The sequence below is a fragment of the Triplophysa rosa genome, linkage group LG12, assembly GCF_024868665.1.
Source record: "Triplophysa rosa linkage group LG12, Trosa_1v2, whole genome shotgun sequence".
Lineage (NCBI taxonomy): Eukaryota > Metazoa > Chordata > Actinopteri > Cypriniformes > Nemacheilidae > Triplophysa > Triplophysa rosa.
The window spans coordinates 2041309-2055027 of NC_079901.1; the positions used below are offsets into that span (position 1 = coordinate 2041309).

The 13719-nt window shown below is 44.4% G+C and overlaps 2 protein-coding genes and 3 non-coding genes across 6 annotated transcripts in view; 4 read left to right on the top strand and 1 right to left on the bottom strand.

Annotated features, from left to right (window-relative positions):
- LOC130563300 (uncharacterized) overlaps window positions 1–2492 on the top strand; it is a 13032-nt gene extending 10540 nt beyond the window's left edge. The window contains exons 3-4 of one of the 2 annotated variants that reach the window (XM_057348755.1): window positions 608–865; window positions 1604–2492. In XM_057348755.1, the coding sequence (XP_057204738.1) occupies window positions 615–865; window positions 1604–1928 (576 nt within the window). In that variant the 5' untranslated portion in view covers window positions 608–614 and the 3' untranslated portion in view covers window positions 1929–2492. Of the gene's footprint in view, window positions 1–12; window positions 866–1603 lie in introns of those variants that run through there. The other variant, XM_057348754.1, reaches the window with a different exon arrangement.
- Window positions 2493–3727: 1235 nt separating this feature from the next.
- trnas-aga (transfer RNA serine (anticodon AGA)) lies at window positions 3728–3809 on the top strand. Its single transcript has one exon. It is a non-coding gene; the product is annotated as a tRNA-Ser (tRNA).
- Window positions 3810–5894: 2085 nt separating this feature from the next.
- LOC130563187 (uncharacterized) overlaps window positions 5895–13719 on the top strand; it is a 15311-nt gene continuing 7486 nt past the window's right edge. The window contains exons 1-8 of the mRNA XM_057348615.1: window positions 5895–6101; window positions 6270–7550; window positions 7754–7967; window positions 8962–9174; window positions 9306–9586; window positions 9744–10006; window positions 10084–10341; window positions 11604–11769. Coding sequence (XP_057204598.1) covers window positions 5895–6101; window positions 6270–7550; window positions 7754–7967; window positions 8962–9174; window positions 9306–9586; window positions 9744–10006; window positions 10084–10341; window positions 11604–11769 — 2883 coding nt within the window. The remainder of the gene's footprint in view (window positions 6102–6269; window positions 7551–7753; window positions 7968–8961; window positions 9175–9305; window positions 9587–9743; window positions 10007–10083; window positions 10342–11603; window positions 11770–13719) is intronic.
- Window positions 11615–11702, top strand: trnas-uga (transfer RNA serine (anticodon UGA)). The gene has a single exon. It is a non-coding gene; the product is annotated as a tRNA-Ser (tRNA).
- Window positions 12249–12330, bottom strand: trnal-uag (transfer RNA leucine (anticodon UAG)). Its single transcript has one exon. It is a non-coding gene; the product is annotated as a tRNA-Leu (tRNA).

Here is a 13719-nt window from a genome sequence, read left to right on the forward strand (position 1 = left end):
GGACACGACTGGTTTGCGCATCATCAATCCAGAGAGCATGACACACGTTTGGGAGGTACAACAGAAACATTTACCCTGCATCCAAGACCCGCCTGGTGTTCAGCTTTACACAAAGCTGGGCTCTGGGTTACAGAAGGGTGACAAGGTTCTGGATGTACTGCGGTGTGGCAGAGGGTCCTCTTCTCTGGAAAGCTTTCATCGCCATCAGTGCACTTTCATTCCAGGTATGGGGACAATACCATATATCAATACCAAGAATATGATGTCTGTAATTAAGTAGTGTTGTCACAATACAGGAATTTCTAACTTCGGAACAATACATCAAATACCATTTTTAATAAGACAGGGAAAAAGTGCCACAAAATTAAAGGAATAACATTTCTACAGATTGTGGTCAAAAGTAAATCAGCTTTAATTAGTAATCAGCTTTGGTAGTTCTTAGAGGGGTTTATAATGGTATTTTTACAGTGTGTGCCGTCATAAATTATCCCTCACTTTTCATTTGCATAAAATAAAAAATCATAATTAGTCTGTATGTTTACAAAGCTGCAATGAACCATAGAATAACATCATACATAATGCATTCAATGCATTGTTTTATTCACAGACTGTTCATGACCCATGGCCAGGTAGCCCAGAGACCTGATGTTAACAGGATTTCAGAATGCATCGCACTCAATCTTTTGAAGGAATTCAGGGAAGCCAGAAACAGGCCTAAAGACAATAAGGGCAAAACCTTTCCAATTGCTCAGGCAATTGTGATGATGTATAGTCACATCAAGCAGCTGCTTGAAGACTGCCGAGAGCTGCTCGACAAGACCAACCTGGTGCTAGTTACAATCAACAACTCTACAGTGTCATCTTGGTGAGTTGGTTATTGCCTTCCTGAGTTCACTTTAGTAGTATATTCCTTCTAACAACTTCTGAATTAACTATTCTAAATTACACACTTATTTGTATATTAGATACATTAAATGTTGTTTCACAGCAATTTTACACAGCTCTCAGTTCTTGATTATGATAGACCATTTCAAAAAATGTACATCTGGCTGGTCATAACTGAAGGGTGTTAAAGACTGTTTATTTTCTTTTACATAGTCATAATTTATCAGTTTAGACCTTGGCCAAGCCAAGTCACCTTTATTTCGATAGCACTTTATAAAGGATAGAGTTTCAGAGGAGCTTTAAAGTGAACAACAAGAAAATGATTCTGTAATGCCAAATTAAATTAGGTGTGAAGCGGCTTCTAAAAAGAAAATGCTGTCAATGTGCAGCTGAAGACAGTTCAGTGTCTATTTGAATCCATTCAATAACTATGTAATGATCAATTATGAAATTTGTTCAAATCGACTATAAAGCAGCTCGCCCAGATAAGTTATGGTTTAATATCAGTTAAGGTTTAATGTCAGTACAGTCTGATCAATGATATTGTTAAATGAAAAGTGTCCTCTTAGTAATTTAGTTCACATTTGTTTTTAATGGTTTAATTCACAGTGTTTATATAAACAATCAATCATTTACAATTTGCTTTGTATTAAATAACTATTCATGTGAGTGTACTGTAGGGATCAGTTATAATTTTATAAGCAATTGTGCTTCCCAGGCTTCATGACCGACAGAAAAGAACTGACCGGGACACCTTGCTGCAAGGAGTGGAGCTTCCCCAGCATATTGGTTTAGCGAAAGAGCCGCTGCCAAAGCCTAGAGAGCACCCATCTGGACCCGTTGAACATGGACACGTTCCCATTGAGTTCCAGGAGCCTGAGAATCTGGAGGGTGAGGCAGTCATTCGCCAACGTAAATATGCACGAACTGGAACTGCAGTGTCTTCAAATGCACACACAGGCACTGAGCTAGGAGACACATCTCCATATGGCACAGACTATTCTCCTGCTGCACAGAATATTTTTTTCTGCCCTGAGGCATAGCACTTTACTGGGAGGCATACTTGGCCTGGGTGTTCTGATTGGTCTTTTTCACCAGGTTATCCATCATTAGCTCCACCACCACCACCTCATGTTTGGTCTTCCCTTCCACCAGGCCAACAGCCATCAGCTCCACCACCGCATTCTAATGATTGGTCTTCCTATCCACCAGGGCATCAGCCATCAGCTCCACCACCTCCTCAAAACCGACAACGTGCATGGAGGCTCCACAAGGCAGCACTTGAGGATCAACAGTGTGTGGCAAGAGGGGAGCCACCAAAGAAAAGGCACACAAAAGACGACTTCCACTATCAATGCAAAATGTGTGGCCAGTCAAAAAGCAAACTTACTGGTCATACTCAGCATAAAGGAAAATGGTACTGTCCAGCATCTGGCCAGAGCATTACAGAGTGGAAAGACTCTTTATAGGTTACAATGTGGTGTTGGTGTTTTTAATTCCTTTTTTACGAAACTTGTCAGTTGTCTTAACTCTAGCTAAAGTAAATTTTACGTAGTGTATTAGGTAAACAGAATTTGAAGGATCTCTCTCTCTCTCTCTCTCTCTCTTTCTCTCTCTCTCTCTCTCTCTCTCTCTCATCATATATTTATATATGATGTCAAATGTGATCTTTTGGGACAAACTGTACTGTATATGTGGAAGTGTTATTTTATACTAGTTATTGTATAGTTATTATATAATATTGTATTAAATAAATGTTTACCATTATATCTAATGTGTAACATACTGTATAATGACTTTGGAATTATTGCTATATAGAAATGTCAGATTTGAGCTTTTGAAATAAACTTTATTGTGGATGTACATCTTGTATTTGTCTAATTTTGAAAACAAGGATTTTTATCATTACAATTACTTGGTTAGTAATTAGTATTTTTTGGTTAAAATTGAAAACGTGAAAAAAATAACAATAAAAGTATAAAAAAAACTTTTTATACCTTCTATACTTATAAAATTCATTTTATTAAATTTTCCCTTAATTTTTCCTCAATTTTTTCTTTCCCCCTTCGTTTTTCTTTTTTTTTTCTTTTCCCCCACCCATAGCAATCCGTTTTGCCCCATTTTTGGCCGAGTGGTTAAGGCGATGGACTAGAAATCCATTGGGGTCTCCCCGCCCAGATTCGAATCCTGCTGACTACGTTTGCGGTGAATTGAGCTCAGCTGCTTATTTTTCTCTCTGGGAGCGAAAAACCCAAGCTTCACCTTGAGACGAGCACTTTGCAGCTGCCCCTGCCCGCCTGTCTGGTAGCTCGCTGTGATCGTATTTTCCTCGGACACGTCGCTCTGGTTGACTCGGAATTAAAGTGCAAAAGTGTGGCAAAACTTAATGACTAAACACGTAGCAGCGTGACGCTTCTTTTCAGAGAACCCCCTTCGGAAACAGAAGTGTGAGGAAGTTGTATTTGTCTCAAGAAGATCCCAGCACTAGGCCTGCTAGCCAGCGCCCCGTTAAAAAGGCCCCCTGACAGGAGAAGCGCAGGCGCCCAACATGGGGCTCACACCTACGACCCTGAGATTAAGAGTCTCGTGCTCTACCAACTGAGCTAGCGCCCCCGTTCAGTCCTAGTGTGCCAGAAGAACGCACACGAGCCCTTAAACGAGCCTGGATAGCTCAGACGCTAGAGCATCAGACTTTTAATCTGAGGGTTCAAGTCCCTATTCGGGCGATGGCTGCCAGCTTTAGGGCCCACCTCCTAGTTTTGCTGCTTTGGCTCTCCAGCTTGCTTGAGCAGCAGTAGCATTGGCAGCGTTGCAACGACCATAAGAAGTTTAACACCCTCGTGTAGTTGTGGCCGAGTGGTTAAGGCGATGGACTAGAAATCCATTGGGGTCTCCCCGCACAGGTTCAAATACTGCTAACTACGTTTGCGGTGCATTGGGCTCAGCTGCTTATCTTTTTCTCTGGGACCGAAAAACCCAAGCTTCACCTTGAGACGAGCACTTTGCAGCTGCCCCTACCTGCCTGTCTGGGAGCTCGCTGTGATCGTATAGTGGTTAGTACTCTGTGTTGTGGCCACAGCAACTCCGGTTTGAATCCGGGTCACAGCAACATATTCTGGGTTTTTGAGGAAACTGCTTCCCACTCACTTTGGCCCTGTGTTGGTGGCGAGCACCTTCCAACAATTAACCCCAGTTCGATTGCGGCCAATGCACTGCAATTTGTTAAAAAAGAGCCGCGCCACGCACTTCTTTAGCTGTTCTTTAGAATGTTTAGGCCCAGCTCATCCAAGCTATTGGACAGCGGCAAAGAAAAGGCTTAACTCCCCGCCGGGGAATCCTTTTGGAGGAGGCATGGCAGAAGAACTTGGCACGCACTGACACGAGCCCGGAGAGCTCAGCTCGGTCTGGGAGGACCTCCCTATCAGCACGGTTAAAAAGCGTGACAGGCGGAGAAACTGTCCACTATACTGACGAGGAATATACTTCTCAAATATTAGTTCTTCTTTCTGTTGTTCACTGCTAGTACACGTGCAGAGAAATGGAAAGTCTTGCCGCGTTGCCTTAAAAATGTCCTGCTTTGAAATTTTCCTCGGACATGTCGCTCCGTTTGACTCAGAATTAAAGTGCAAAAGTGTGGCAAAACTTAATGACCAAACACGTAGCAGCGGACCATCGTCACGCTTCTTTTCAGAGAACCCCTTCGGAAACAGAAGTGTGAGGAAGTTGTATTTGTCTCAAGAAGATCCCAGCACTAGGCCTGCTAGCCAGGGCCCCGTTAAAAAGGCCCCCTGACAGGAGCAGCGCAGGCGCCCAATGTGGGGCTTGCACCCACGACCCTGAGATTAAGAGTCTCTTGCTCTATCAATTGAGCTAGGCGGGCATCACGCCCCCATTCAGTCCTAGTCTGTCAGTACTGCCAAACGGTCAAGTGGAGACTCCCTTGTTGTTGGGTGCCATCATTTTGGAGGAGGCATGCCAGAAGAACGCACACGAGCCCTTAAACGAGCCCTGATAGCTCAGACGGTAGAGCATCAGATTTTTAATCTGGGGGTTCAAGTCCCTGTTCGGGCATTGGCTGCCATCTTTAGGGCCCACCTCCTAGTTTTTCTGCTTTGGCTCTCCAGCTTGCTGAGCAGCAGTAGCATTAGCAGCGTCACAACTACCGTAAGAAGTTGAACACCCTCGTGTAGTTGTGGCCGTACCCTCCAGCGATCGGCCGGCTAAACACTTCCTAACAACATCTGAATACTTCCGAACGAGGTCGGAACACTTCCGAACAAAAGTCCGAACTATATGCGAACAACTCCTAACTAAATCTGAACAGGTCCTTACGCAAATCCGAAAAATTCGAACAGATGGGGCAAACGAGCCAATCAATTCCTACCAAGAGGAAAGAGCCAATCAATTCCTACCAAGAGGTAAGAGGCAATCAGCAATCGAGTTGACACGCCAATCTCGCCGTTGATTGAGTTTTTCATGACGTTCATGCTGTTTGCTACAACTTACTGCTACGGAACATCTGCTATTCGGACATTCAAGGTAATCAAATTACAAATACGTGACACTGGTGTTAACCTATTTGTTCAAACATTAATTCGTGATTTGGAATAAAGATTATTCGTTTCGGTACACTTAAGAGGTCTACGTTTGCGTTGCAAGGCAAGCTAACTTTACATTGACGTGTATCAGTTTTCGCTAACTAACTTTAGTTAACCCCTCGATGAATAACTAAAGTGACCCGAGTTATGTATTATTCTAGATATTCGTTAAATATCTCGTTTTTGATATCACAAATCATTTTGTTCAATTTTACATCAAAAGCTAACTAACTATATTGTTTATGAGTTTAAACTGCATGTTGTCAGTAAACAGATGTTTAATCCCAAAAAACTTTCTTTTTGTTCATTTTACTTTTACTGTTGCTATATTATAACACCGTTGATGCCAAGAAATGCTCTATAGAATGCAGTATAAATATATTACTTCGTTCCACAATTTTTTTTCTAGATATGACCAAAACAGGCAAATCCTCTGCCTATTGGAGTGACATCTGCCATAGGTACGCCCAGGGCACTTTCCAATTCAGTACAGGCAAAAGACCTGGAAGCAGAAAATGGAAGGAGGCACTGGAGCGGATTGATGCCTTTCCCCTGCAAAGGGGGAATAAGGTGGACCTGTTTGGCAGGCACATAGCGTGCACTTGTGGGTTCCATAAGGTAGGTATTATATATATATCAAAGGAATTATAAGTCCATGTATCATGTAATAGACTATTTTATGGACCATCCCCTGATCTATTCTCGTACAGTTCTGCTGAATAATTGGTGAATTTAATTTAATATGAATATGATCTTCTTTTGTTCCTAATATTCATTTTCTCCCAGTCAACAGATAAGGCCTTGAATGAGGCAGGGCTCAACGTAGAGGCAGGCAGCAGCTCAGAGGAGGCAGGGACATCACAGGGAGAACAAGGGGTGAAGTGTTCTTTGTGTAGAGTGTTTGTGGAGGCAGAGAAGTTCTCAGAGCACCTCTCTGACCACCACGTTGAAGAGAGCTGTAACAGCTGTGGGGCCCGGGTCCAGGGTGCTGTTGGACTCCTCCAACACATTGAGTCCAGCCATTATGGGGCCCTATTGGCTCCACGTGTCCACCCTTCAAAAAATCCCACACCATCTCCACAGCTGCCGCCACCTCCTCAGCACTTGCCGTCTCCACTGCCAGCACCAGTGTCTTCATCCCTGTGGCCATCTCCATCCCCATGCCACTCTGCAGCTCCACGGCCCTCACCACCACTTCCACAGCGCTCTCCATCTCCACAGCCCACTCCATCCTCACGTCCAGCACCCTCACAGCATCCCATACCATCTCTACCTCAGGCTGTTACTGATTGGGAGAGCTTTCTTCCCAGTCAGTTCAAGAGAGTCCTCCAGCCAGCAGATTGGGTGTGGATTGCCAAGTGCCTCTATGAGTCCACAGGGCAGCTGAGGCAGAAGATCCCGGCAAACTGGTTTTATCCACCTATGCAGCCCAAGCCATCTCCACCTGAGCCCGGGTGGTACTTCCGACAGAGGATGTTCTACTGGGCACCAATGAGGATGTGGGGCATTCCTCTTAAATGTCCACAGTGTGGCCAGAAGATGCACCATTCAGGGATCTACCCGAAGGTCAGGGAGGTGATAGACATGGATAACCGCTACTATCTGGTTGGTGGGGACTATCCACGCTGCAGTGCATGCAAGTTGCCAGTATGCCCATGGAGCCAGGACATCCTTTCACAACTGGATGTGGCACACAGGGCCCTGTTTCCAGCAATGCTGACCACTCAGCTAGCCCTGGACAGGAAATGTGTGACCTTCCTCAGGCCAAGGACCAGTGGCAACAGTTCCTCCTATCTCCAGTCAGCAGTAGAGGAAGTCCACAGTGAGGAGTGGGCACGACGAACCATCCAGTACCTCTCTGACTGTGAGCATCATTTGAGAAAGTTTGCCCTGGTCCAATCTGCAACGGCACCTGCCTTTTCTGCACCTGCACCATTCAGGCCACTTCCACTTGCCCAGTGGTTTGAGACTGTCCACTCCAACAACATCCTCAGCCATCTTGACGAGATGAAGGGGGTGATAACCTCCACCTATGGCAGAATTCTAAAGATGGATTCTACTAAGAAGGTACAATACATGAAAGTTTGAGGCTGAGCATGAAGTTTATTTTCAACCATCCATGTTAAGTAATTGGAATAGACATAATTTCATCATAATGATGAAAAACTGTGCATTTGTGTTATATATGTTGTAATGCACCATAGCAATAAGAAGAAAATGTAAAATGAACCCTGTCAGAATGTCTTTGTTTCCTTGTGTTTGTTTTTCAGATCACCAAAAAGCTGGCTGGTGGCATTGGGGACACAGCTGCATGGATGACCAATATTGGCAATGAGCTCGGCCAGGTTTTGAACAGTGTTTTGACAACAGGTGAAGGCGCAGGACTGGAGGAGCTGTGCCAGGGCGTCGTCAGACGCTACCAGAATGCTGGCGAGCCAGAGCCTGAGGTCATCTATGTTGACCGGGATTGCTGTAGTCAGTCAGGTGGGATTTTCAAATGACTACTTTATCAAACATGCATTGCAATATATTTTACAAAAGTTAATATAAAAGTTTCCCTTTTCCTATTGTTGATGGTAATTATTATTATTACACTCAATGGAATGTAATTGCCATAATTAAACTATAATGACTGGAAACTTTGTTGAAATTAAATCAAATGCATGCTTTTTGATTGCCAGGTGCACCTGCGGTGCTAAATCTTTTTCGACCATGGAAGTTCATTGTAAGGCTAGATATCTTCCATTTTATGAGAAGATTCAACTGTGGTCTTACTACAGAGCACCACCCTCTCTATGGAGCCTTTTGTTCAAAACTTTCCTCCTGTATCTTTGAGTGGGATCAAGAGGATTTGGAAGAATTTAAGGCAGCCAAAAGAGGGGAGTGGAAGAGCAGCCATGGTGGACAGGCTCCCACTGAGGTACAGCTCATAGCCAGCATCAGCCCAGGTGAACTGGCAAAGCACTGTAGGAGACGGACGCGCAAGGCTGAGGAGGTCCGGACCATGATTTCAGGGCTGCTGGAATCAGTGTGGGAGCTAACTGACACTACAGGGCTTCGCCTGGTTAACCCTGACAGCATGCACCATGTCTGGGAGATGCAACAAAAATACCTTGAGTGCATCCAGGACCCTCCACATGTAGAGTTGTACACAAAGACTGGGACACTCCAGAAAGGTGGCAAAGTCCTAAACGTGCTTAGGTGTGGCAGGGGGTCATCCTCGCTGGAGAGTTTTCACCGCCACCAGTGTGCCTTCATTCCTGGTAAATTCTAAATGTTAAATTGCAGTGTGTTCTATAGATATTTTAGTTCAAAAGATTGCTATTGTTGTCAGCATTATAGAAGTAGAACCCTGGGTACTAACTGGATTTGGCTTGTTTTCATGAAATTTACTTTTACTGTTCTATAACTGTCATTAAATTTGTATGTCCTCAGTTTAAAATAATTGCTGACTGAATTTGTGCATTTTCATTCTTAGGATGGAGATGCAATGCCATGCACACACAAATGTACATGTTAGAGGGGGCCTCAAGGTGGAACATGAGCCGGGCAAAAGAAGCTGTATCTGTGGTGGGGGCCTCAACACTCAGGACATTCGATGTCTGTTTAATGTCTCATTTAAACAACATGAGCCAACGGGTCCTTGGTCAGGCTTTGATGCCAGAATTCACCCCTCCGGGAAAACCCACTGGTAAGATATCTCTCAGCAATGCTGAGCATTGGAATATTCTTCTCTATCTCCTGTGTGTGTGTCCTCTCCCCATTAGCAATGTCTTTATTATGATTATTATTATTAATATACTATTTACTAAATTATTTCAGGGGAGCGCATTGCAGTGGAGTACCTGTTGGCCCAGTCCAATAGAGGCGACCAGTTGATTGTACACCACCATGACATGCCTGAAGTCTCCCCAGAGGAGCCCGAAGATGAAATTGAAACGACTGTGTGCCATGCAGCTGACCTTAGGGCTGATGACTCTGACCCTCAAGTAGCTGTCGTGGAGGCCAGCTGTCAGGTGGGTGACACTGGACCCAAATCCCCTGATGAGGAGGTCACTGAGGAAGAGGAGAATGACACTGCAAGTCCTAGCACATCAGGCCAGGTAATGTTGCTATCCTGTTCTATCTTTTACTTAATAAAATGTATCTGGTGCAGTGCAAAACACCTATTCTCAACTGTTTGTAAAATTAAAATACATATAATTACTACAACACTATATATTTATTGGACTGTGGTTGGCATTTTTTCTCAATTTTCAGAGTAAACAGCGTGATTCCAGAGGTGTCTCTGGCTGGGAGGCAGTTGATGCCCTGGCAGCCTACCTGGTTGGCCTAAACAGAACGATCACTGCCTTGTCATCACAAGAGGAGGCCAACATAGTCCAGCTGCACATGGCTCTGCATGCCATGGACAAGATGCCATCAAAATATAGCCAGAGAGTTAAGAAGAAGACTTTGCCAGGACCTTGGAGAGCGTCCAGGAAGCGGAGTGGCTCTGCTCCAGGACAGCAGGCCGCAGAGAGGTAATTTGACTATTTGGATCTTCACTAGTTTATAACCCAGTATACAGTCCAGATTATATCATCCTTCTTTTCCATAGACTGTTCATGACTCATGGGCAGGCAGCTCAGAACCCTGAAGTGCACAGGGTATGTGAATGTGTTTGCCTACGGCTTTTAAAAGAGTGTCAGCAAGCACGGAACAGGCCCAAGGACACACAAGGAAAAACTCTGCCAATACCACAATCTATTGTGGTGGTGTACAGCCACTTAAAACAGCTGCTGGAGGACAGCAGAGCAGTTCTAGGACAGACTAACCTGGTTATGGTCCCAATAAACACCACTACTGTCTCCTCGTGGTGAGTTTTCTTTTATGCAGTACTTTTATACAATCACAGTTAGGGGTGTAACGGTACGTGTATTCATACCGAACCGTCACAGGCAACATTCCAAATATAGTCATCATTCCTATGGCCTACTCCCTTCGAAGGGCAGAGCCATGGAATTTAGATTTTGGAGTGAACAGGGCATTTGCGGCCCATTATGTAGACGTTTGATATGCACTTGGCAAAGGAAGCGACATAATTTCCTCATTATCTTCAGCTGGCATGTTCACGTGAAAACGAAGCATTGTGTCCGTCAGCAGATGTCGCTGTTTTAATGGCATAACTAACGCATTTGCAATTAAACATACATTTTATATTTTAAAAAGTATTTAAAATATGCTATAATAAAATATAAACACTAATATATAAACATTTTCAAAATATAAAATGTATTGTTTATTTGCAAAGAGTTAGCTTTCATGCTTAAGTTATGCCATTAAAACAGCGACATCTGCTGACGGACACAATGCTTCGTTTTCACGTGAACATGCCAGCTGAAGATAATGAGGAAATTATGTCGCTATTCCATCCCCCGCCCCAATTCCAGACCCCTCCCCAGTTCCGGCCACTTCCCCAGTTCCAGGCGCCTGATAACCTGCCACCACAAACTTGTCTCTCTACTCAACCCAGGCAGCACACATGGAGAAGGCAGAAAGCTGCCCAAGAGGATGAGGAGTGAGTGGCTAGGGGTGAACCACCACGGAGACGACTTGCAAAGGATATTTATCACTATATCTGCAAGCAGTGTGGGCTGGCAAAAAATAAGACAACTGGCCACACTCAGCTGAAGGGCCTGTGGTATTGTCCAGCCTCAGGCCTCTCGATTGCACAGTGGAGGGAGAATGTACAAACTCTTTGATTTTTTTTCGTTTTATATATTGCAGTTATATATATTGTGCTATGTGTGTTGTGCTGTGAACATTTTGTTTTTACTTGCCGTGTTAATTTGTTAATTTGCAGTGTTTGTAAAAAAGAAAGACATAACTCTTGTGGTGTAATAGTAACACATCCATCCTTTGGGTGGAAGAATCCAGGTGCAAGTCCTGGCAAGAGTGTGTGGTGTGTTTGTCAGATCAGTCTTTTTTTTTTAAAGTTTTTATTATAAATTGTATAGTCAAAAATCAATCAAACACTTTACTTAAATCCTTTGTGAGCATTCAAGAACTATAATATAGTCACTTTGTTTCTTTCTTTCCCCCTTCCCCCTCTCTTTTCCCTTTCTTTCCCCCTTGTAGCAGTCCATTTTGCCCTGTTTTTGGCCGAGTGGTTAAGGCGATGGACTTGAAATCCATTGGGGTCTCCCCGCGCAGGTTCAAACCCTGCCGATTATGGCTGCTTTGCTTTAGGCGTTCGCATTGTCGGACGTACAGTTTCGCGAGCCGCTTTGTTGCTTCAACCCAAGTCGGTAGCATGGGATGAACAGAAAGCGAGAGAACACGATGCAGCCCTTTATAGACTCCCACGTGTTTGTTTCGAGCGGCTCTGTTACAGATGGAAAGTGTTCCTGATATAACCAGCCTAATGGCTGGTTGCCAGTATGCTCGCCTGCTTTTGCTCAAAGTGCAGTTGACACGCTCTCTCTGCTTTTTGTAAATGCGTCTTTCATGCGGGATTCCATCAAAACTGTGTAACAATCACCAGAAGGATATAGAAGCACTTGTCAGCTGTTGTACCTGGTCCACGTGAACTTGCGGCTGTACAGCCATCTGAGAGATACAGTGGCGTAAAAGGGCCTGCCGAACCTGCAGTCCTGTGGTAGCATGGCCGAGCGGTCTAAGGCGCTGGATTAAGGCTCCAGTCTCTTATTCTTATAAGAGACTGGAGTAAGAACTACGAGAACTAAGAATAAGAACTACGCTCCAAGCGGAGCACAGATCCACTGGCAACAGTGGGATTTGAACCCACGCCTCCAAAGAGACTGCAGCCTAAATCCAGCGCCTTAGACCGCTCGGCCACACTACCTCGAAAAGGCATCTTCTGCGGGCCATTTCCACCATTGTGTTTGACATTAGGCCCCGACAACGTTTCGCAGACAGTCAGTAATTTACAGGGTTCTGTCCGCTTAGGGTTCTGTGCACTGTTGAAACACAACCCAGATAATAAAAGATAAAAAAGATAAAAAATAAGAACAATGTTTGGTTTTGAATAGCTCTCGCGGTACTTTTTGCGGACGCAAGGGTGGCGAGCGAGACGTTTTGGCATCTTTTGGATGTCGCGCCACGCATAGGCAGCAAGGGGCAGCAATCTACCAACTCTAGGCACTCTGCGGACGCAAGGGTGGCGAGCGAGACGTTTTGGCATCTTTTGGTTGTCGCGCCACACATAGGCAGCAAGGGGCAGCAATCTACCAACTCTAGGCACTCTGCGGACGCAAGGGTGGTGAGCAAAACTTTTTGGCATCTTTTGGGTGTCGCGCCATGAATAGGCAGCAAGGGGCAGCAAACTAGCAAGTCTAGGTGCGCTGCGGACGTGAGGAAGACTATGGCAGAGTTATGCGGTCAGAGGGAAGCGAAAGTGTCCTCGTGGATGTGTTGATGAAGATTAGGTGGTGAGGGGATGAATAGGCATTTTGTGGCGCGAGGGTCCATGCCCGCAGCACTTTGCCATCCCTTGTGGTGTCCGTACGATGCCTCTCCAGGAAAACGGCCCCTAAACTCCGATAAGGGAAAAAAGTCCCAATCATAATAAGAGTGAGCGAGAATTTGGCGTCCAATTCAGGTATACGAGCCCTTCATCTGCCTAGTCGACCGATGGCAATCTATATGAATGAACAATTGTCCACGATTTACCTAACTTCCCTTGCGTCGGCCATGTAAGCAGACAGATCGGATATTCACCCATCATTGTGAGTTGTACATCATTCATTCCTTTCAAACAGAGCGATGATCCTGGAAATTTTTATACAATTGCCAGGAAACAAGAGCTAAGCGAGTTTGTCAATTATTCAAAAACGAAAAAAAACTATTGGTAGGCTCTATTTAGCTTAATTACGCATAATTGCATGTACGTCCTTACCATCAAACTGCATCTCAAGACGAGAGAATAGCGTTGTCTGCTTAAATGCAGGTTAAAGTTTGAAATTAATCAAAATTAAAATTCATATTATATGTCATATCATATTACAATATATTCTACATAATAATAACCCAAACAATATAGCTTATTTAGCCCTATTTGGCTAAATATAAAAGGAAAGCGGCAATAAAAGCAAACCGCGCTGTTGAGCCACCTAAAATCACAGCAAGGGAAATTCCATCACCTTGACAGCCCTACATTCACGATCAAAAAATCTGCACATGACATTACATTACAGTTCTTTATCACGTGTCTTTATGTGTGAAGGCGCACTGG